The following is a 22,425-nucleotide window of genomic DNA, read 5'->3' on the forward strand; positions in this document are numbered from 1 at the left end:
AAAACTGGGCTGAAATTTTTCAGTTCCCAACTCCGGTGTCCCTCCTGTCAGTTGAGCTGAAACTCACATGGGTTGGCTCCTCTGTCTCTGGCAGCCTGGTAAATGAACATGAAGTCTTTAAACCGAGGAGCACAGCCCAGCCAAGCTTCTCCAAAATGTTCATTTCCAGTGAAAAGGAAATCTCCACCTCCCTTCTTCACCTTGCAGCGCAGCAGGGTTTGTATAGGGCCTCGCCATTCCCCACTTGCTTCATCCTGCTGGAAAATTGTGTTTTTCTGCCTGTAGACTTTCTGGACGCTGACATCAACCTGTGACATGTGGTTCACTGAATCGTGGGAAACATTCCGGATAGATCCTTTCACCACTAGATGTGAAGAAGACAGGAGTTGGTTATGGAGCAGCAGGTCAGGACGTCAGGTACTAGAAGCTCACTGAATGAAATGCTCAGAGGAACAGATTTGTTATGCAACCACCACCTACAGATGGACACATGTGCAATGTGTCACCTACAGATGGACACATTTCTGAGCTTACGTTGCATCTTTTACACAGAGGATCCCCACAGAAACTGTGCTGTATACTTGGAACCATGTCTTGTGGCTGCTCAAATCAGCTACATCTGAGGAAAAAGCCTAGAACTTGCTTGGTAATGCCAAGCAGCAGTAAAGGACAAAAAGTACATGAAAAGAGGTCAGGTCAGGGATTGAGTTTTTTCAGTCTGTGTTCCAAGACAATGATTGTCATAGACTACCTCATTCCTGTGTCCAATGGGCTCTGAAGTTATTCCTTGGACAGCAGGATTCAAGAAGTATCAGAATGATTTGTTTGGAAAAAATACAAGCTTGTTAAATGTTTTGCATTTAAAAGTTTGGCACTTTTCATCCCTCAAAAGAAAATCTCATCCCTCTATCAAAAGGTGTTTTGGGAGATGATGAACAACATGTAGAAATCATAAACTGATGTGATTTGAAGTCTTAATTTAATACCACAGAGGCATAAAAGTATCTCCTCCCAAAATGACCCTGGCAATGAAGGCATAATAAGCAATGATCCTTCTGACTGAAAGCATTCTTTGCATCAAGGATATGGTGAGTGAAACATCCCATCTGACAGGTGTTTGCTATCCTGAAGCCATATCTCTCATTTTCATCACCTCTATTTTTTCACAGCAATCAACTATTTTTCTTCTAACTAAATCAATTTCAATCCCATATCCAGTGAAGGCTTGGGCACATGCCACCATTTAAGCCAAGAGCTCTGGAGCAGATGAGAGGTGATCAATGCAATGGGAACATCACTGTGCTTCCACCACAAAACTTTCATTCAGGTACAGAGAAATCAACAACTCAAGAGACAGAAAAAGCTTATTTCTAAAGTTTCTGAGAACCTGCTTACTTAATTTCCAAGGGAATCCAGAATTCTGCGTAACAAATCTCTCTGCTATCCGTCTCTCTCTGGGGATCATTTTTAATCAGATGCAGTCAAGTCTATTGACAAGCTGTAATGCACTTGTTCCTGGTGCTCCAAGTTGCTCCTGCACTGCTCAGGGCCTACTCACTGCAGACCTCCATCTTAAGAATAATTATAAAGCTCCTATTCACTGCCAGTGTCATTTACACTTTCATTAGTAGCTATTTTCTCTAATCAAAAAAGTTGATGATAGCGATTTGTGAGTTTAGGGCAAGGAAGTCAGGCCATAAATAGAGTCAGTTCAAAGGGCTATTTCTTCTGGTCTGTTGCTGCTGGAAGTGTAAGTGCCCCCCATTGTGTGCCTGGGCTGCCACATCTGTCAGTCTCTGGTCTTTCAGGCAGTGCAGAGGGAAAGCACCATGGGAAGTGATAACTTCATCAAGTAGAAACAATGGGCTGGATTGCATCAGTTAATTTAGAAGAAGAAAAATTGCCAGCTAAGGAGCACTTTGAGGGAAGCACATTCTAAACCCTCCAGTATTAGTGCAATGATGTTGGCGTTTGATAGCCTCCAAGTATGGCAAACCCTGGCAGGAAAGCTGTAATTTGGTGGGGTTTTTTTTAAACACTGAGTAGGAGGTCATGGTTTTATTTCTTAATGGAGGTGTATTTACAACAATATAATTGTGGCCATGTGAAGAGGCAGCTCTACAGCTTTAGCTGTTGGACATAATCAGAGGTACAATTTTCCACATGCAAAACCCAAACAGATGAAGAGAATTAAAAAGGAATATACCAAGCTTGTAGAACCCGTGTCTGTGTGCCTACACATACGTGACTTTTGCTATGCACGAGAGCCAGCAGCACACTTGTGAGAATTACCTTCAACCCCTTACCCTTACTTTCAATTACCTTTTAAATCATAGCTTTTCTCCCCACAGAAAATGAGAACCATGAAAGAAAGCTTCCCCCATCTACACTGCCTTTTTTTCCCTCCCATTCAAATTCTTTTTCACCGTTAGTTTCTTTCTTGCATCAGAGAGCATAATCATGGTGTTATTTTGAGAAAAGATGCAAATAAATCCAAATAATTGATGCCTAATTAAGGGCAGAGTGACTTCCCTTCAGTTAACTTACCAAAATCACTGCTGCAAATGGCCATAAGAAGTTCCACATTGTCACAAGGCCGACACATAGCTAGAAAATAAACAACCAGAAGTTTCTTAGAATACTGGACTATGTATTACTGCTAAAGGGGTGGTGAATTATGGGAGGGAAATGGGGCAGACCTACAAGCTTAAAGAGCATTATGATCAGATACAAACAAAAATTCTTGTTATGCAAATACAACTGAAGCAACCATATAAGAACAGAGGCCTTGTAAGAGCCATGGAGCAAAGACAGAGCCTGATAGCACATAATCCCTTTAACTGATAAAGTATGCAAAAAACATAGCAGAAAACATAACAACTGGCCTAGACCTACCCACCATAATTTCCCAACATTTAAAAATTCAGTTTGGTTTAGACAGAAGGACAGGAAAATCCATCTGTTTTACTTCTGGATTATAAAAGATAAGAATAAAGACAGGCATCTGTGTGCTATGATGGCTTCAAACAATTTGCAGATCCGTGCCCAGGGAACACTCTTGCCTACTGAAACATTAGTGATCCAGTATGGATGTGGTTGGATTTTATTCCAAGTCTGGAGAAATAGCAGAAGTCATCCTATATATTAGTGATACAGAAAACACCCCATGACATATCCAAAGCCTTCTCGAGTCTAACACTCCAGGCTCTGTGGTTTATTGAATCTTTGTGTTCCAGTCCAGGACCAAAATGGCCGCTAAGGGAGAGACAGTTTCTTTTTATATTGCAGTGCTCCCTCCCATGTGTACAGTTTGCCCCTCATGGTGGAAATCTGAAAACATATTGCACCCACCCAGCAGCCAGTGAGCTGGCACAATGACCTCCACTACCACAGCAAACCCCTCAGTCTGACAGAGCTTCTGTCACAATGGAGGCACTGCCAAGGTCCATCCATTTCAGATGCCACCTTGGATCTGTCCTGACAGCAGAGCTCCAAGGCTGGCCCTGCTCTTACCTTCGGCCAGGGCCATCTTTTTGAAGTCAGGGCCAGCAGTGCTCTGGTTGCTCAGCAGCTCGTACTGGAAGCTGGCTGTCCGGCGACTGATGTCCCTCTGTGGGCTGGCCTGCAGGAAGAGGGCCACTCGTTGTGGCGTCTGGGCGCTGAAGCAAGAGACGTGGTGGGGTTGAGCCCCTTCTGCCTCGCTTACCACCAGATGCAGCTGCCCAGCACGTTCCACGTAGATGCTGGCACCCTGGAAGTCACTGGCAGGTTTGATGCAGACAGTGGTGTGCTGGGCGCTGGCGAGGTTGGGCTCCAGAACGACACGCAGGGCTCGTGCTGGGTACATCCATTCCAGGGAGCCCTCGGTGCAGCGCAGGTGGATCTGCTCCACCGCTCGGGAACGGGGCTCCCAGCTCAAACCACTGCCAAGACAACACCACCAGCCCGTCACCAAGGATGCCCATGGCACAGGTGGGATGGCCCAGCAGTCACTGTCATGCTGGCTGCCCAGGGACACAGGTCCTGCTCCCAATTCTGTCCTAAGGACCCCGCAACTCCTGCCCTCAGCTGAAGAGCAGGGGGCAGGGAGGGGATTGCTCACACCTGGAGCTGCACCCTGCTGCATGCAAAGGAATATGCTTGCAAACCCACGCTTGGATACCTGAGGCATCCAGAAAAATGACAAAATGCAACCTCCCTCTGCTAAACAGCAACATTCTTTGTGTGACTGGACTGACTAAAGCTTAGCTCTCAGGAATATCTCACCTGCAGACAGGCAGGGGTGAGAGCCACTGACTCACATCAGGGGCTGCTCAATGAAAGCTGATGTTATGTCTTAAAAATTAAAGTTTTAAAGCCCAAACTTTAAAAATTATTTGTAATGTTTCCAATTATTATGAATCGAGAAAATTCTTCTCGTCAAAGCCGGCTGTGCTGGCCCAGCTCCTGAGTCCTCACTCAAGCCGGTGTAATTTCCCTGCTTTTGGGAAAGTCACCTTTGCTTACGGCACTTAAAAAATCAAACCCGTAAAAGCAGAAGAAAGGACAAGGCAACAAAACGCAGAAGAAAGAGATCCAATTGTTTGAGAAAGTTTTGGTGTGAATTTTCCTGTCAAAGTTACACCGAAGAACCTCCAGCAAGGTGGAGCTGCGGCTCCCGTGAGCTCTTACCGCCTGCTCCCCTCCCTCAGCCCGATTAACGGGATGGGTCCCACCCGGTGTCCCATGGGCCCTCGAAGCCCCCCGATGCCTCCCCGGCCGTTTCCCGCTTACCTTCCCCTCCAGCTGCAGCGGTCGGCAGAGCCCGGGCACGGCAGCAGCAAGAGCAGGAGGGGCAGGGCCAGGAGCCCAGTCCAGCCCCGCACCTCGGCCATGCCGGGCCGGGCCAGGCAGAGACCGCTCAGGGGCCGGGATATAAGCGCGGGCGGGGGGCGGGTCCCGGCCGCCCCCTCACCCCCCTCCCCTGGGCGCTCTGAGAGCAGCATCGAGCGGCAGCGGACCCCGTCAGAAGGGGAAAAAAAAAAACAAAACCCAAACCAACCACCCAAACTCAGGCATTTCTGATTTCTTACCGCTTTCTGCATCACCCGGGCCAGGCAGCTCCCTTCTGTCTTTAAAAGTATTTAAAAGTGATTAATAACAGTGTCTTAGTGCAGTTTCGGAACAAACAAAAATCGTGTCAACATAATCAAAGCAAACATGGAATGATGGATGGAAATTCAATAGTTTTAACTTTTGCTTTCATGAGTACCTTTCAGGGGTCCGTGCACAAGAAAGCTCAAGGGCCGGCAATTACCATGCTAAAAGCCAGGCTGTGCCTGCCAATAATTAGATTTCTATATGCATTGCCCTTTCCATATTTTCAATGAACGACATGGGGAGCTGCTCTTTTGCAGGTCTGAGAGGGAGAGGCTCTTTTCCGCGGCTCTTAAGCGTGGAATCAGGATTTCACAGCAGGCTGGGGACAATGGCCCTGGGCGCTGCTGGGTGGCACATGCCAAGGTCTGCGCCGCATTGTTCCCCCTCGGCGCCCATGGTCGCCAGGACTCTCTGGCCATCTGTTACCTTGTGGTGAGCAGCGTGTTCTCACATTGCCCACAGCCGCCCAAGGGAAGACAAGCAGAGTTTGTCCACTGCATTTCTGCAATTAGGGCTTTTCTTTGAACAGGAAAATATATTTGCTAGAGGAGATGCCCTGAAATCAGAGTTTTAACCCTCAAACGCATAAACGTTGGAATCCTTCAATCTTATTTGGACCCCCACACAACCACTTTACTTTTAATTCACCAAGTGTTTTACATTTTACTTTTATTATCAAATAGAATCTTAGTCTTGCACTTTTCTAAAACCCTGTGTTTTTTCCCCACATACCTTTGGTGTGACTCTGGACACAATTTTAGGCTAAAGTCTGGCTCATGTTGGTGCTGTGCACGCTTCACTACAGCAAGTTCTAAAAACATTTAAAAATGCATTAAACCTAGATCTTATATTGACGTTAGTGCCAGTGATCCTCAAAGCTCTGTGAACCTATTGTTCTAACCATCTAGGAAAAAACCTGCTGAATATATATGCTCTGACCCCATTTTGAATGGAAAACAACACACCAATGGTCTTTAAAAGGTTGGACTGTGGCATAATATAGGAGCTAAGAGGCCAGAGCCCATTCTCTCTTTTGTGCAAATGAGATTGGGGAACCGAGGAAAGGACTTGGGGAGGGAACTGCCACTATGATAAAGTGGCCCCACAGGAGGATTTATTCACTTCCAAAAGCCCCAACTAACCCATCTGCTGCCATCAGGCAAAAGCATTGAGCCACTTGATCCCCGAACATCCCCAGCAGTGTTTCCCCTTTCTGTGGAACACCCTGTGTCTTGCTGAGCTGCTCAGCAGCCCTGCCACCTCTAGCTTATACATACACCCCATAATGCGAAAACATCTCCCATTTAAACTTTTTAAGAAATTGCTTTTACAGATAAGAAATTTATAGGCCTATTGCCCCCCTAGACTAAACAATGTGTACCACAAACTGTTTTAAGAGGCCAAGTCACTGACATTGGGGAGAAGGGACAACCTAGACATTTCAAACACTGCTGAAGCCTGGGCTTTTAAACACATCTGCTCTAAAGCCATACAAATCCAGGTTTTCCCCAGAGTGGAATACCACAAGGAGAAGGATGAACCAGTAGTGGGAAAGCAGCTACCAAACAGTATTCATTCCGCCTCTGAATGGTATTAAAATGTTGTCTAGAAATATTTCCATGTATCTGAGGTTGTAACACAGGGATCTCAGGCAGAAGCACTACTGCAGTATTCAACAAAACACAACTCTCTTCTCAAAATGACCAGGCTGATCATACTGCAGCCCTCTAAAAACTGAAGAAGAGAGTGGATCAGGCCAAGCTGTATGTATTTACTTTATGTAGAATTAGAACTTGTAACATATGCTAATGAATCGCTGAATGGGGTCCCAAAAGTCCGAACGGTCGGGACTGGAAAACAAATGCAAAGAGTGACCACTGAAAACTTTGGCTGGCTCTAACCCTCACATAGAACCCTGCCCACAGCACCACCAACAGTCGGCTTACGGGTTTGCATTTTGCCACAAACCTTGAATCTACCAGCCCGAAGCGGCCACCTGTGCACAGGGAGGGAGGAGGTGGCAGTGCTGGGTTGCTCTCCCCAGCCTGCAGCAGGAGGCTGGGATGGGATTTCAGCCCATAGGCTACTGCTCACAAGAGTGAGAAAGCTCCTGGCATCTCACCAGAGATGGAGAATACAGTATGGTGGGACCACCCTGCTCTAAAAAGCTGCACCCCTCCTTCCTGGTCACCTTTCTGTAGGACACTTCCAAGCAGCCTCCCGCTGTGGAAGCATCCTGTGGAACAGGGACAGTGGAGAGGTCTCCAGCATGCAGCAGAGCAATGGTTGCAGGGCTTGAGCTGGAAGCTCCTCAGCCCTTGGTTGTGCTTTCAGGGTAGTGTGGTCAGGGTCATGGCACTCTGTGTCCCTCAGGCAAGACTCTGTCTGCAGGTGTGCAAGGGGCCTGCCACCAAAACAGTCAGTTCTGAACAAGAAGCTCTAAGAGGACAGCTTGTGGCTGCTAAATTCGGGCAGAAGCAGAGGAAGGGCAGACCCAGGTAAATGCTCCTGCAAAATGAAGCCCAGGAACCCTGAGAGAGAGAGAGCACCTGGACAAAGAGACACAGAACTACGTCTCTGTACCAAAAGCATTCACTAAACCTCAGAAGAAACCAGTGAATCTCTGCAGGTGACTAATACACACCTGATGGGATGGTGAGATGAACTTGCTGGTGGAAACTCCTTCAACCTGCCACCATCTGCCCAGGCCTGCAGATCATGGCAAGACCTGAATGTGTGAGGAAGGGCAGGGGCTGGAGCACTGGATGAGTGAGGAGAGCCCGAGAGAAGCAAGTGGAGGAGTTGTTTAGGCACTGGAACTGGGCTCAGAGAGGCTGTGGGATCTCCATCCTTGGTCCAAGATATTTCCTGGACAAGACTGTGAGCAACTTGATTTAACTCCTAAGCCTGCTTTGAGCTGGGGTTTGAATTCTGGATCTCCAGAGGTTGCTCCTGATCCAAATTCCTCTACAGTACCATGTAATGAGAGCAGTCTGTGATGACAGGGTGTGCATGGATCTCCCTGCCAGCTCAGGAGATGCTTTGGCAGCTATGGGGTGATGCCAAGTTCCTGAACACCAGCAGCTAGAGGCATGGGCCAGATCCTAACTTCCCTGAGATGGTGGTGAAACCAAAGGGCACCATGCACCCGTGTAATGGCACTAACACCACAGAGCAGCTACAAATGGCAAGAGCAGACAGTTGGAGTTCATGAATGGCTAAAACCCAGCATGTCCCACAAGCAAGCAGCTGGGCAGAGCTCAGAATGGGTTTTTTACACCCTCCCAAAGTGCCTGGCACCAGGCAGGGCCTAAGGCAGGGATGTAAACTTAATTAAAGCTGTGTTCAAGCTCCTGAGTGTCCCTTCAGGGATGGAGAAGGGTGATGCCCATGTTGAAGCTACACTGCCCAGGGGTTTCTTGGCTGTCCAGAGGTTCCTTGGCTTCCTCAACCACACACACAACAGCAGAGTCAGACACAGAAAATAACCCCAGTCAGACCACTGGCTGGCACCATTTCAACACAGCAAACAAAGGAAGGGCAGAAAGCTTCGATTTCTGCTGGAGCTGCTCTGATCATCACACACAGCCCAGGGGAAGCAAGGATCCTTAATGAGTATAATAGCCAGAGACTTGCACTCCATATGGCTCTGCTGAAAACATTTAGACAGCCAGCAGCAAGCCTGAGATGAGTCATGGCAGCAACCAGTACAGGGTTGAGTTTCAAGCAATTCACTTCATTATTAAAGTTGGGAGATGGACTGACAGCCCCAGGAGAAGGGGTCGGATCTCTTCATTTGGGCTCCATCCCAAAGGGTCCTTTAACTCATCTGTGTGCTGAGTTAACTCAACCTTGGCATGCAAAGCAGCACAGGCAGAGGGCATTCAGTCCACTCAAACCAGCCCTTGCTCCCTGAGCTCAGTAACGAGAGGGATGGTAACCCAGCTCCGGAGCTGCCTTCTCAGAGGGGTGTAGGGACACAAACCCCCAGGGATGTCAACATGTGGCCAAGAAGACCAGTCCCAGGGGCCAGCATCATGCCTAGATGGGGAGATCACAGCTACCAACAGCCTGCAGACCCCAGCACCATTCCCCTGCCACTGCTTGAGTTGCTCCTTCTAGTAAACCAGGAGAAAAGGTGCAGCCTGTGCCCATCGCAGCCTTTGTGCAGCCCTTGGCACAGCCAGCATCACTGGGGCCATGGCAACCAGCCCTAAAGTAGTCCAGAGTCTAAAGGTGAGGTACCCCAGGATGGCTCATGGGGGGGTTCCCCAGGGGTGCAGTCCCTCTGTGCCCCCCCTGCTCCTGTGTGCACCCTCCCTGGATCACCTCCTGAGCACAGGCAGGGTGAGAGGTTGCATCTGCTCAGTGCTTTGCAGGGCCGGCCAGAGGGTCCCTGGGCTGGGAGCAAACAGCAGAGTAGCATTCAAAAAACCAGACACTGACCATTGACAAGTGTAGTGGAACAAAGCAATCAGACACCTCTGATTACCGAGGAGTGGGTGTGAGCCATGATCAAATCCACCTGTGCCCAATTAGGGCAGGCCCCCTATTGAGCATGTGCAAGACCAGGGGGCCAATAAAAGGTGAAACTCACAGCCACAGACTAGCTCACTCTCAAGCACTGTATTACCTTTCTTGCGCCATTAGAACTCATCGCCTCCAAGGTGAGGCTCTCTGTGGAGTCTCAAACCCGGGGCTTTTGGCATTGCAGTACTGGGTCTTAACCAGCTGCACCACAGAACAACTCCACAGCTCCCTTCCGCTCCTCTTCTTGTAAAACTACAGCTAAATGGACTTCCCTCAAATGGGCCAGAACCACCACTGGGGGAAACAACTCATTACAAAAATACAAAACCTCCCTGGGAATTCATCTGGACAGATTTCACTACAGTCCACAAAGAAACATGTGGTGGCTGTTTGCAGAGTTAGAGACATCTTTAGAGAACACTGGAAAGGATCTTACTGTGTTGATCAGATCCAGCAGCAAAATGAACATTCAGAGATGGGTGCCCTCTGAGCTTTACTTAATTTAAACATCCTGCAAGCACCACATGATTTAAGTCAATTGCAGATGTGACGGTGCACACAGAGAGAAACACTGGAAACATTTGCAACATCCCATCATAAAATAACTGCCAGAAAGATAAAATCTGCAACTTTAGCTCCTTTGGAAGTTGGGAACTAAATTGTAAACAGCAAGATAAGGTGTCTGAAGCAATGAGTTTCTCAGATTACAGTTCAGGTGCATCAGCTCTGCACCGAAACTTCCTGCAGGGCTGTTTGACAAAAAGCAGAGAGGCCTTTGGCATTTTTTGGCAAATGATGTCTTTTCTAATAAAAGTGATTTATTTAGATCCTTTGAAACCTCTCACAGAGTACACATACATTGAGCTATGTGACATTTAAAATCTATGAGCTACAAAGACTGTCATCGTGCAGAACTTGTTCCTCAGCACTAACTATGGTTTTCCTCCTGAGCTCAATGAAACCAAATTGTATTCAGAAAGGGGGGGCACAGCTCAACTTAGACCCTGGGGAGAGAAAGAAAAATAAATAATTATTTCTACATAAAAGCCTCTGAAATTTGCTTAAAGTTCACCATGAAGTAGGCAAAGAGTAAAATCTTACCTGATTTTATAATCTTTTTTAACCTTACAATTACTGGTTAAGAATAAAACCTGAAAGAAACAGAAGATTTTATGTCAATATTTTGGCAACTTGTTGCAAAGCAATAAAAAAATAACTGCTGGTGTGGTTGGAAACACATCATGAGAATCTGTTTTCCCCAAAGGCAGTTTGGTTCTTCCCAGTTACCTTTTACTACCAGTGACATTAAATGCCTAAACATGTTCTTCCTTCTGCAAGGGCAATAAAGCCATGCTGGGTGCAAAGAAGTCTCACACAGAACAATTTCTGTTCATCTCCTTCCTTACCTTTTTGGCTTGAAGGGTCTGTGACTATCAGAGAAGGAAAAATTGAGTCACCAGTGTTTGTAGAGCTCACACACAGAAACTGAGCTCACTGCACAAATCCCAGCAGGAAGTGATTTAACCAAACTGGTACAATTTCTTCAGCAAATGAGCCCTCTGCCACATCCACTTTCATAGTGGTTTATAATTCAGAACATATTTCAAACTGTATAACTACAGTTCTCCCCTAAATCAGCACCCTGTATGTTTGTAACATTTTTTTTTCTTTAAAGACCATATTTGTGCAAGATGATGACACTGAAGTTAAGCCCTACCTTCAATCCTCCCTGTTCCCAGTGACAGTGGCCCAGCAGACATAAACATCCATGGCCAAAACCTCCCTGGAGGGAAAAGCCCAGGGAGACACAAGCAGTTCTGCAGGCAGCCACTGTCACCCTGTTGCCAGACTCACAGGACTGACTGCACACACACTTCTCATTTCAAGGTTCTTCTTTGCAGAACTGGAATGACAAGAGGTGATTTGATGTTAAAGCAGAGAAAAAAGAGCCCGTGTAACCCATCTAATTGGCTTCAGCTGAGGGCAAGTCCCTCCCAGCTAAAGCAGCAACTGCATTTTAAAGCATCCCAGCTCCTTTCTGCAATGTTCAGCTCACAAAAGCACATCACTCTGGGAGCTGCAGCTTGCAGTGAGGTTTCTCCAGACTGCAGTCAGTCTGTTCCCAAGTCATTAAGAGTTCCTGAGGTATCAGATGATAATAAGGCTGGGTGAAACTCTTTGACCAGGAAATTGTTCTCCATTTGAGTTTGAGTTCCTGAGAAAAGGTAAGATCTTAATAAACAGTTCCAGCTATTCTTGGCACAAGGACAGTTCTATCTATGGAGTCATTGTTGTATGGCAAAGGGATTTGTGCCAGGAAAACAGAGCTAATTGTCCTGAAAACATGTGCTGTGCAGATAATCTGGAATCAATGCACACACAGAGATGATCATTGCTTCTCCTTCCCTCCAACCAGTCTGTCCTGAGACAAGAGCACAGCAGGGGCACAGACTGCATCACCCCCTACAGATTACTTATTAAACATGCATTTAAATAAATACTCTGCTTTTTGCAGCTATCTCAGGGCTTGTTAAACATTAAGAAGGTGTTCTAAAGCCTATCCCTCTGCAGAGGAGTGATGGTGTCATCTGACCAAGGATACACCTCCCTGACAGCAGATTTTGATGGCAGCTGAAAGGAACTTTGACCTTTTGAAGGCTCAAGGCTTCTCCACCAGCCCCATTTAAGGCCTGACACAGGTTTTTAATGAGATCACTCCCCCAGTTTTTCATTTGTAAGCAAATCTTACCTATCAAAGAGGTGTTGGAAGGCTGTGTGCTTTTGAGGCTAAGGCAAGGGCAGAAGAGACAGCTTGAGGATCCTTCTGGACTTAGCAGGACCTGTTCAGGACACAGATTTAGTTCTAAATAGGAAAAATGAGAAGAGGACTCCCCAGGGAGGATCAACAGCTTCAACCTGATCAACTCAGCCAGTGCCAAGTTCCTTCTGAATGACTGCTGCCTGGTGGTAACTCCCAGCCCACAGAATTTACTCAGATCCGAGGGCAGGTGGCTTCCTGGTCACCCTGAATTCTGGGTGCCACCTTGGGTAAATGAAGACAAGGAAGTCCACTGACTGTGCACATACACAGTAGGTGTTGTCCAACAGATTTTGTCAGTTAAATGTCCAAACCTGAGCAGACAGTCTGTAACAAAACCAGATTTTAGAGATCACAGCAGAGCAAATGAAATATTTTTTATTCACATTCCCTGCAGCAAAAGGAGTTCACAGGAAGAGCACCTTGAAAACGTTCAGATGGCTGTTTGTATTACAATATTTTTCATTCAATTGTGTCAATGTACAGGTCACAGCTTTCACTCACAGCTTCCACAGCATCAGCTCTGGGGAGTAAGAAATCAACTCAAGTCTGCTTTTTGACTAAAAACATAGCCAAATTCATTTCTGCAACTGTATACCTGAAATATCTTGTTACGATTTTGGAGGCAAAATCATGGAGTTAAAAAAGGAGAAATTACTACAAGAACACTATAAATTAAGAAAATAAATATATATATAAAATTTAAAAAATAAAAATTAGTCCTGTCAGATACATACTGCTATATATTCAGCATTTTAGAATTAATGGTCATTTCTGTGCAGCAGCATCACACCCCATGGCCACCCCACTGCCTACATTCAAGTACAGATTATTTGATGCCATGTTGTTGGGACAAATTCCTATTAAAGCTTTCATCCTTCATAGCTTTTACCAGCCAGTCCCTCTCGTTCTCCTCATCAGTGTCACTCATATCACTGGAATCAGCAGCCAGGAGGCGAGAATAATTAATTTTTTTCTGCCGTGGCAATTTAGATTGGACAATTAAGAACAAGAAGAGCCAGAGCACCAGGCACACACAGCACGCCCTGAACAGAACCGCCAGCCCAAAGTGCTGCACAACAAATCCTCCTGCAAAACTGCCCAAGCTGGCTCCTCCCCCGTAGCAGAGGGCCTGGAGAAGAGAGTGCAGGGACCTCTCCATGCCTGGAGTGGCAATGTCATCCACGTTCCCCTCAACCACCCACCACAAAGCACCGTTACTGAAGGCAGATAAAACCTGGATGAGGAGAACTGACCAGGCAGTCCACAGGAAGGAGTAGCACAGGAGCTGTACTGCCAGGAGGCTTAGACTCACTGAAACAATTCTGCTGCTCGAGCAAGTCCTTAGCAACTTGCCTTTGAAGGAATAAAGCAAAATTTCAGCTAGCAGGGAAACTGCCACAGAGAGCCCCATGTACAGCTCACTGCTGCCTCGGTCCTGCATCTGCCAGAAGAGAAAGTTGTGCACTGCAGAGCTGGCTGAGCCAGTGAGGAAGATGGTGAGGGCATAGAGGATGGCATGGCCATCACTCCCCAGCAGGGCCAGGGCTTTGGTGGTTTTGTTGATGTGGTCGCTTTTCTTGGGAGCCTGGAGAGGCAGAAAGAGACTGACAAACAAGGATAGCACTGTCAGGAGAGCATAGCCATAGAAATGGACAGCAAGGCGGGTGATTGTCCTGCTGAGGAAGCAATTCAGGTGATCCACCAGCAGGGCAACGCTGCAGGCACCTGCAGATGCCCCCAGGTAACTCCAGATCCACAGCTTGCTGTACCTGTCAGTCGAGTCAACAAAGTCGAGATACTGGTAGAGACCCTCATCCACTGCCCACTCGAAAGCTGCAGCCAACAGCTCCCAAACCACAACAGCACCCAGCACCATAAGAAAAATCTGATTCTCTCTGTCCTGAAAGATGCTTGGCATTGCCTCGAAGCTGAAATCTTGAGTGTCCTGGTGGTCTGAAAGGTTTCTGGTTATGTAAGCATCTCCAACAGCAGAAAGAGTTGCTTTAAACAGAGTGAGCCCACTGCTTTCAGTAGTCTGAAGGCTTTCTCCAGCATTGCCCTCTAGATCCACTGAAGAAGCCACATGGGTCCTTTCCTTCTCGAGTCCATGTAAGGGAAGTCTATAGGAGGAAGGCAGTTCTGGTTCTTGTGTCTCCCACTTAACTGCTTTCACAGAAGAAGTTGTCCAGTCAGAAGGACCATCCAAGTAGCCATTTGTCTTCACATCCCCTTCACCTCCTCTGCTTTTTTCCTCCAATGTATCTGTCGGGCCAAGTAAGGCTGCACTGGTTAGTGTTGGCTCTCTGCTCTCTAGCAAGACATCAGCAGTCGTTTTCATCTTTTTTTTTGACACGGCTTTCACGTCCGTATTAACACTCACGCTTATAACAGTGTAGCCGCCGGTACTCGGGCTGGGCACGGTGGTGGCGGCCCCTGTGTCCCCCGGCTGCTGGCTGGCATTACAGTCCCGGTACCCCGCGACCCGGTGGGCGGGCGGGATGAGGGTGAGCAGCAGGCTGGCCCCCGCCGAGCCCAGCAAGGAGCAGGCAACCAGCAGGCGACGTTTCCCGCCGCCCTTGGGGCAGCGGGCACAGAGAAGAGCCCACAGACCTACCGCCAGGTACCGTGCTCCGGCCACGGCGCCCACCAGCGGGGCGGGCAGCCCCAGGTGCCGCAGGTACAGCGGCAGGAACGGGGCCGCGCAGGCCCTGCCCGCGCCCTGCAAGAGACGGAAGAAGCCGGAGAGAGCCAGGGCCCGCCCGACGTCCCACTGCTCGCTCATGGTGCCTCCGCATACTCCTCCCGATGGCACCGGCGGCTGACACCGACCTCCCGGACCTTTCCCCACCCCCTCCGGGCCGCTCGGACCGGACCTGCAGCGGGGCCGCCCCGCTGACACCTCCCGCCCCGCGACGTTGCTAGGAGACGGCGGCGGGAAGACAGCGCCCCCTACCGGCCGGGAGGGTCCGGTTCGAATCCGCTGTGGGGAAAGGGCGTGGGGTGGGGGGGGGGGGTTGGGTTTGAGGCCGCCTCATGGGACGGCCCAGGGCAGGGCTGAGCCCAGGCTGCAGGGGGGATCCCAGCCTGGACTTTAGGGTTTATTTCTAGGAAGGTCAGCAAACGGGCTTGCGGCCTCATCGCACAGCAGTCACCGAGTCCCTGTCGCGTCGTTCCCGGGTGCATTGGACACCCCGGAGGTCACGGGTGCTCTTACACGGAACTGTCACGGCTGGAAAAGACCGGTGAGGTCACCGCGTCTCAGCCCCTGGGGTCACCAGGAGAACTCACACCCACTGCACAGTGCAGCACAGATCCAGCTGAGCCTGGTCTTTGAGGAGCCACATGGGGAGGTCACATTTTTTTTTCTTGCTTTCACAGAATCACAGAATGTTTAGGTTGGAAGAGACCTCCAAGATCATCCAGTCCAACCTTTGGCTAACATCACTGTCAACTACTAAACTAAAAACTGCTTTAAAACACCTCAAGGAGGTGCTTGGTGCTTCTCCCCTGTGCTGCATTCATCCCAGCAGTGTTGGAAGGCTGCTTCATGGTCTGTCCTCAGTGCTGCAGGGCAAAGCAGGGACCACCCGAAATCTCTGTGTGGAGGGCTCAGTGAGCTCAGGCAAGGATAGGGAGCTGCTGAAATGATCCTGGTGGGAACTGAAATATGGATGGGCTCACAGACTTCTGCATCCAAATTTCTCCAGTTCAGCCATTTCTGACCACCCCTTGGCAACAGAGCTCTCTGGCCAGGAAGCCTCTCTGTGTGTAACAGAGCAGGTAGCCTGCAGATGAGGAGAAGACTACAGCCATAGAGGGAAAATGACACTGATGTCTTTCTGTTCCTACCAGCACATTCCCTACCCATCCCAGCCATGTGCAAGCATAGAAAAAATAAAACAACAACAACAACAAAGTTAAACTGTCCGTTTCTGCTGATTTTTTCTATTTCTTTTTAAATTGGCATTAAAAGGATTGCACCTCCTGATGCAGATCATCTCTGACACCTATACAAATAACTTATAAACCATCTACATCATTTACAACTGTACAGAGTAAACTCTCGACACTGCAGACCACAGTCTAACCCAGCTGATGGTCTCTTGGCTTTGTAAGCATTTGCCTTGGGTTCCAGGGTACCTGAACCCCTGAATGAAGCCCCAGGGACACTGAGGTGTGAAGAGATGCTGGTGACCCCTTAAACCTTGTGTTACCTCATGCAGCAGCAGCTCACAGAAGAAAACACCAGGTGGGAGCAGGCTTCTCCTGATTTGTTTCTGAGCTGTAGCACAGAGCTGGCTCTGGGACTCCCCATTGGTGACAGCCAGAGATGACTGGAAAGAGCTGCTGAGCACACCCAGAAAGCTAAAGGACACTTTCTTTGAGCTACTGATCCAAAAAAGCAGCTCTGACTGAAGGAAACCCAGATAATGTCAGCCAAGTGAATAAAACAATTACAGTGTCATAGAAGGAATGCCCCCAAATTCCCTCTGTGGTGAATTTAGGGAGGAGTCCCTAAATTCAAAAAACACACACTGTGTTTCTTCCATTATTTCAGTCACCACAAAATGGAAAGAAGACAGGGTGCTCCTCCATGATCATACTTGACACCCTGTCAGTCTGAGCCTGAGTGGGAGCAGCAGCTGTGCAGGGCTGATCTGCAGACCAGGGGAGGGCTTCTACACTATGGTAGCAGCAGAGGAAAGGAATAGAGAAGTTTTGCAGGCATCCTGTCCATCCATCATTCCCAGGAGCACTGCTCCACTCTTCCACATCTCTTTCCCACACCACAGGCACAGACCAAACCTGGACTACAAGGCAGACTGGGATGCAGAGATGTTGCTGGTTGCCCTCACAGAGAAGGTCTCCTGCTGCTGGGGTTGTAGGTGGCTGTTCCCAGCATGTACAACTGGAAGAACACAACTGGTGCTCCTAAGGCTCCATACCAGATGCAGAAAAAGCACAGTGAAATCCCAGGTGGACTCAAAGATACAGCTCCAACATCAAAGAGATGTTGTGCAGCCTCCACTGCCTACTAGAAGGTTTCTTCTTCAAGTAGATCCACACCATTCCCAGCCCAACATTCCCCACATCACCTCCTAGGCAGCCTGAATTCTTCTTTCCCTGTTCTTGCCAAATACTGAGCTGGATTTCCCAGGTCTCTGTTCAACACCATTCCTCCTTACTTTGTGTGGCCCCTTAGAAACAACAACAGATTTTCTACTGCCTTCCACAGAAGCTGTGTTAAGAACACATGCTCCCCCCATCGTGGTTAGGTTTCCAAGGAGGTTTCCTAAATCAGTCAGTGGAGTAATTCCTGATTTGCCCAAGTACATCACCCGGTGTCAGAATGAAGAGTTTGCTGTGCAGAACCCAGGGCAACAGCCCCTGATCCTGCTGGGCTGTGGGACATCAGCACAATAAATATTATTGAGGGCAATTGCCCTGAGATCCACAAGCACAGCAGGCACCAGCACCTCAGCTGTATTTTCTCCACCCTTCCTGAAATGGAGAAGCTCAAAGGTCTTCCCTGACACTGGCAAAAGGTTAAAAACTCAGTTCTTCAGCCATGCTGTGCCCCTTGGCAGGGCTCTTAGCTGTGGCCGCTGCTGCCATTCAGCAGGGCATGCCTGTCCTCCCTGAGCCCTCTCCACCTCTGCTCTTACAGCTTTTTACAACACTGTGCAATCACTGTTGGTAGCTTTTAGTGTGTTTTCTTTCTCCATCTCCTCTGTGATGCCCCAATGACATATCTCTCACCCCAGCTTCTTCTCATTTTCTTCATTGGATGATGCCTGCAAATGTGTTGATAGGCAACTGCAGAGACTTGGGCATGTATTTCACAAGACCCACATCTTCTGATTTGGGCAGGCTGGATTTCATTGTCCTTGTCTTTTGCAAGCAGTAGCTGGGCTCGAGGCAAGGAGACACTTCCACACTGCAGGAAAACAATAACATATTTACTGCATGTGAGGATCTGCCCTTGAGGACCAGAGTTTCAGACTAACCATCAGGTCTCTGCACTGGAGAAGGGCTGTCCTACTGATATATCCAGCTGCTTTTTTTCTTTTACAACTGATGTGTGTTAATGGTTGATCACAATTTATCTTGGCTGAGTTAGATTCAGAAATTAATATTTTATGTATGTTCCACTTGGACCATGAATCACAGACCCTCTCTGTCCACTTCCACCACATCATATGTCACTACAGCTATGACAGGCACATTGGTTCCTGCTGCTTTTAGGGGACTGGATTCCCTCACATGTCTGAGCTCCCTAGTCCTCACATAACTACCTAAACCTAAATCATATGTCTAAGAGCATGATCCAGACACTCCATGAACTTGTGTCTTGTTGCTGCTCACCAGAGAGAGGCAATCCATTTCTTCCCCTTTGCTGCCTCCTTGGAGGAAGCTGTAGTCTGAGATGAGACCCCCCCCTAAGCCTTCTCTTCTTCAAGCTGCAAATCAAGTGATCTCAGCTGCTCCTCACAACTCTTCCCTCAAGACCTTTCACCATGTTCATCTCTCTCCTCTGGACACACTAATAGTTTGATGTCCTTACACTGAGGTGCCCAAAACTGCACACAGTGCTCAGAATGGGGCAGCACCAGTTCAGTGTAGAGTGGGACAATTCCCTCCCTTGGCTGGACATACTTTGCTGTGCTTGATAACCCCCAGGACATGCTTGGCCTTTTTGGCTGCCAGGGCACACTACTGACTCATATTCAACTTGCTATCAACCCAAGCCCCCAGATCTCTTTGTGCAGGGATGCTCTCTAGCCTCTCATCCCCCAGCTGGTACATTTAACCAGGATCACCCCATCCCAGGTGGAGAAACCAGAACTTGCTTTTCTTGGTTTATGACTGCCCAGCTCTCCAGCCTATCCAGATCTCACTGTGAGGCTTCTCTACACTTGAAGGAGCCCACAGCTCCTCCAAGCTCGGTAGCATTGGTCTCAGTGTCTAAGATCTCAGTTTGTCCCTGGAGGAACCTATTTTTCTACTGTCTTAACGAAAGGTCAGCAGTGAGATACTCAGAGCCTGGTGTATGCTACATTCTCACCTGACCACGTTTCTGTAGGTTCTTCTGCTGTCCTTGTCCAGACACACTGTGAAGGACCTCTGCTCTGTGCTCCTGATTTGGATACAGCGTGTTTTCACCCTGTTTGCCACAGCCTGGATTGAGAGAGAAGGAAGAGCCCAGTGAGGTTCTCACTTTCCTTTTTGGAGCTGCAAGGTGATGGGCTGTGTGTTCATACTGCATATGAAAAGGACATTTCTCTCTTTTTCTTTTTTTTAACCTCAGCTGTGACACAAGATGGCCTCTTTATGGAGGGAAGTGTCTCTCTTGTTCTTTTTCTGTTATCACAGACTGCTCTTTGCAAGGACAAACTTTCCAAATGGACAATGCTTGCAGAGGTCACAAGGTCTGGGATGTCTGATGTGGGGCATGGTTTGTTCCCCAGGGCTATCTTATATCTTGGTGGCCAGTGTGGGCTTCAGCACCTTGGTGTTCCCAAAGGCCAGGTGAAAATAAGCAAAAGTGTGCTGACCAAAAATACCAGCAGAGAGACTGGAGGCTCCAGGGCAACCCCGCGTGACCAAGGCACAATAAAAATCAATGCCTCTCTGGGGTCTACTAAACTCTCATGTAAAACAAAAAGGAGAAGAGCCCAAGTTTTCAGTCCCATCTTTTGCATACCCATCTTTCTGAGTTGTTAATTAGATTCATTGAAGTTCCTGCTTCTTGCCTGGCCTCTTTTAAATTATTTCTCCGATGGCCTCCATTCTCATGAGCTCTGTGGGAATTAACTCATGGGGGCTGGGGAGTGCAGCCTCAATAGAGCTGATCACAAAAATACAGAACCCCTTCTGTACCCAAATGAGGCCACGTTGCCTCGAGCTAAGCCTTCAGTGCTTCCTGAGGCAGGATTCAGCAGGGCAGTGAGCAGCAGGGATGGCATCTGGGCCTTTGGCTCAAAAATCCAGACTTTTGCATGGAAAGTCATTGCAAATCTCTATGAGCAGGATGGCCCCAAAGCCTTCTCTCCCCAGTATTTCCCTTCCATACCATGGCCAACCCCTCCAGGGCCATGAGCATCCATAGCTACTCACTGAGAATGATCGTCCCGACAAGTTGTTGACCCGAACCATCTCGGTGATGTTGACGTTCAGACACACTGGGTCTGTAACAGAGGCAGTGTCAGCCTTACCCTGAAGCAGGATCTCAGCTCAGCTTTGTGTGAGGCTGCCAGGATCCATGGGATACATCAGGCAGCAGAAAAGGAGGACCCTAGTAAGCTCCAGGAGCATGAAAGGTTTGTGTGGGATCCCGCACAGGGAGGAGACTGCAGAGGCAAGGGGAAGATGGAAGTGGAAGGCTGCAGCAAAAGGAAGTCACTGCCAAGCCTAATGATGGTTATGCTGAACCCTAGAGGGAGCTCCGGGCACATCATTCATGAGAAAACACAGCCAGAAGGCTGTGCTGACACCAGTCATACCCCCACAGCCCAGGATCACAATGAACCTCAGAATGTTAGGGGTTGGAAGGGATCTTGAAAGATCATTGAGTCCAACCCCCCTGCCAGGGCAGGATCACCTCCAGCAGGTCACACAGGAACATGTCCTGGTGGGTTTTGAATGGTTCCAGAGAAGGAGACTCCACAACACCCCTGAGCAGCCTGGGCCAGGGCTCTGTCAATCTCCTAGTGAAAAAGCTTTCTCTCATATTTGTCTGGAACCTCCTATGCTCCAGCTTGTACCCCTTGCCCTATCATGGTTACCACTGAAAAGAGTCTGGCTCCATCCTCCTGACATTCACCCTTTACATATCTATAAACATTAATGAGGTCACCCCTCAGTCCTCTCCTCTCCCCAAGCTGCAGAGCCCCAGCTCCCTCAGCCTTTCCTCATGAGGCAGAAGTTCCACTCCATCAGCTCTGTGGCTCTGGACTTTCTCAAGCAGTTCCCTGTCCTTGAACAGAGGGACAAACAGGAACAATTGGCAGTAAGAACCATGGTCAGATTTACTCTATCAAGCATCAGAAATCTCTACAAACCCTCTTCAGATGGTTCCAGGGAGGAAGAACCCACCTTCAGCCTCACTGGCAGGGATGGCTTTCATCACCAGACCTGTGGAGCGCAGGGACATCACCAGCTCCTTCTCCCGCTCGCTCACCACAGCCTGTGGGAAAAGCTCTTTTATTCCACCCTGGAAAAGAGCTCAGGCACGGAGAGGTCTGGGAGCATCTTCTCACAAGTGCAGGGGTAGCTAACAGGAGGTTTCCAAGGTTCACCAGGACCTCTCTGTCTTCTCTGAGAGTGCAATCCCAGAGGAGAGAAGGAAGGCCAAGGCACTCCTTTTAGGAGATCTGGGACATGCTGGGGATCCCTGTGAGTATTATGGGCTGCCAAGAGCCCCACTTACCTTTCTGTATGTTACTGTGAGATCTATGCCAGGTCCATCTGGGGTCATTTTCTTCTTGGTCATGCTTAGCTCTGCAGAGAGGAAAGTGGAGAGGATTGAGGTTTCACTCATCTCACCTGTCAGTGGTCAGTGAGAAAGGGGTCTTCCCATGGGATGAGCCACCCCCTCTGTCACACAGCAGGCATGGTCTAGCACACTGGCTCTTCTCTTCTTGCCTAAGGGAACTGAGAGGCTCTGTGCACTCAGCAGGTCCAGTGAGATGAACTCATTTGAGGGTCTGTGCCCAACCACGGTGGCAAACTGGGATTGGATTGGGCACCAGGGTGTGTTATTGGAAGGGCTGGATGTGACCTCTGTAATGGTCCAGCTTTCAAGCTCCCTTGTCCCACCACTGGCAACCCAGGGGAGATGAATTTTTAATAGTGAAAACATCTGGCAAAGGGGATGGCTGTAAAGTCCACATTCTTTCCTCAATGAAAATATGGTGCTGGTCTGACTTCATAGG

The 22,425-nt window shown here is 48.5% G+C and overlaps 2 protein-coding genes across 4 annotated transcripts in view; both read right to left on the reverse strand.

The window, feature by feature from the left end:
- Window positions 1-47: 47 nt before the first annotated feature.
- Window positions 48-15,322, reverse strand: LOC103529219 (meteorin-like protein). 2 transcript variants are annotated; one of them, XM_030461944.1, is made up of 5 exons: window positions 13,903-15,322; window positions 4,774-4,803; window positions 3,514-3,923; window positions 2,548-2,607; window positions 48-364 (listed from the first exon to the last, which is right to left on the reverse strand). In XM_030461944.1, the coding sequence occupies exons 1-5, from the start codon at window positions 15,270-15,272 to the stop codon at window positions 48-50; spliced, it is 2,187 nt and encodes a 728-aa protein (XP_030317804.1). In that variant the 5' UTR covers window positions 15,273-15,322. The 2 variants fall into 2 exon arrangements, with proteins under 2 accessions (XP_030317804.1, XP_030317805.1); XM_030461945.1 differs by lacking the exons at window positions 4,774-4,803; window positions 13,903-15,322 and adding an exon at window positions 5,872-6,077.
- A 1,093-nt stretch (window positions 15,323-16,415) lies between these two features.
- PIK3R6 (phosphoinositide-3-kinase regulatory subunit 6) overlaps window positions 16,416-22,425 on the reverse strand; it is a 35,116-nt gene continuing 29,106 nt past the window's right edge. For both annotated transcript variants that reach the window (XM_030461943.1, XM_030461942.1), the window contains exons 16-20: window positions 21,921-21,991; window positions 21,587-21,677; window positions 20,609-20,679; window positions 19,557-19,669; window positions 16,416-18,428 (exon numbers count right to left, since the gene is read on the reverse strand). In XM_030461943.1, coding sequence (XP_030317803.1) covers window positions 18,272-18,428; window positions 19,557-19,669; window positions 20,609-20,679; window positions 21,587-21,677; window positions 21,921-21,991 — 503 coding nt within the window. In that variant the 3' untranslated portion in view covers window positions 16,416-18,271. The remainder of the gene's footprint in view (window positions 18,429-19,556; window positions 19,670-20,608; window positions 20,680-21,586; window positions 21,678-21,920; window positions 21,992-22,425) is intronic.

This window comes from Calypte anna, chromosome 18 (genome assembly GCF_003957555.1).
Source record: "Calypte anna isolate BGI_N300 chromosome 18, bCalAnn1_v1.p, whole genome shotgun sequence".
In the NCBI taxonomy this organism is placed as follows: Eukaryota; Metazoa; Chordata; class Aves; order Apodiformes; family Trochilidae; genus Calypte; species Calypte anna.

Bases quoted from the DNA above. Each gene is read 5' to 3' on its own strand.
- LOC103529219 (XM_030461944.1), bottom strand. From the start codon at position 15,272: ATGAGCGAGCAGTGGGACGTCGGGCGGGCCCTGGCTCTCTCCGGCTTC. The intron at 4,804-13,902 runs CATGGGGCTCTC...GCCGTGCCCGGG, and splicing joins CGAGGCAGCAGTGAGCTGTA to CTCTGCCGACCGCTGCAGCT. The intron at 3,924-4,773 runs GTAAGCGGGAAA...TTGTCTTGGCAG, and splicing joins CGCTGCAGCTGGAGGGGAAG to TGGTTTGAGCTGGGAGCCCC.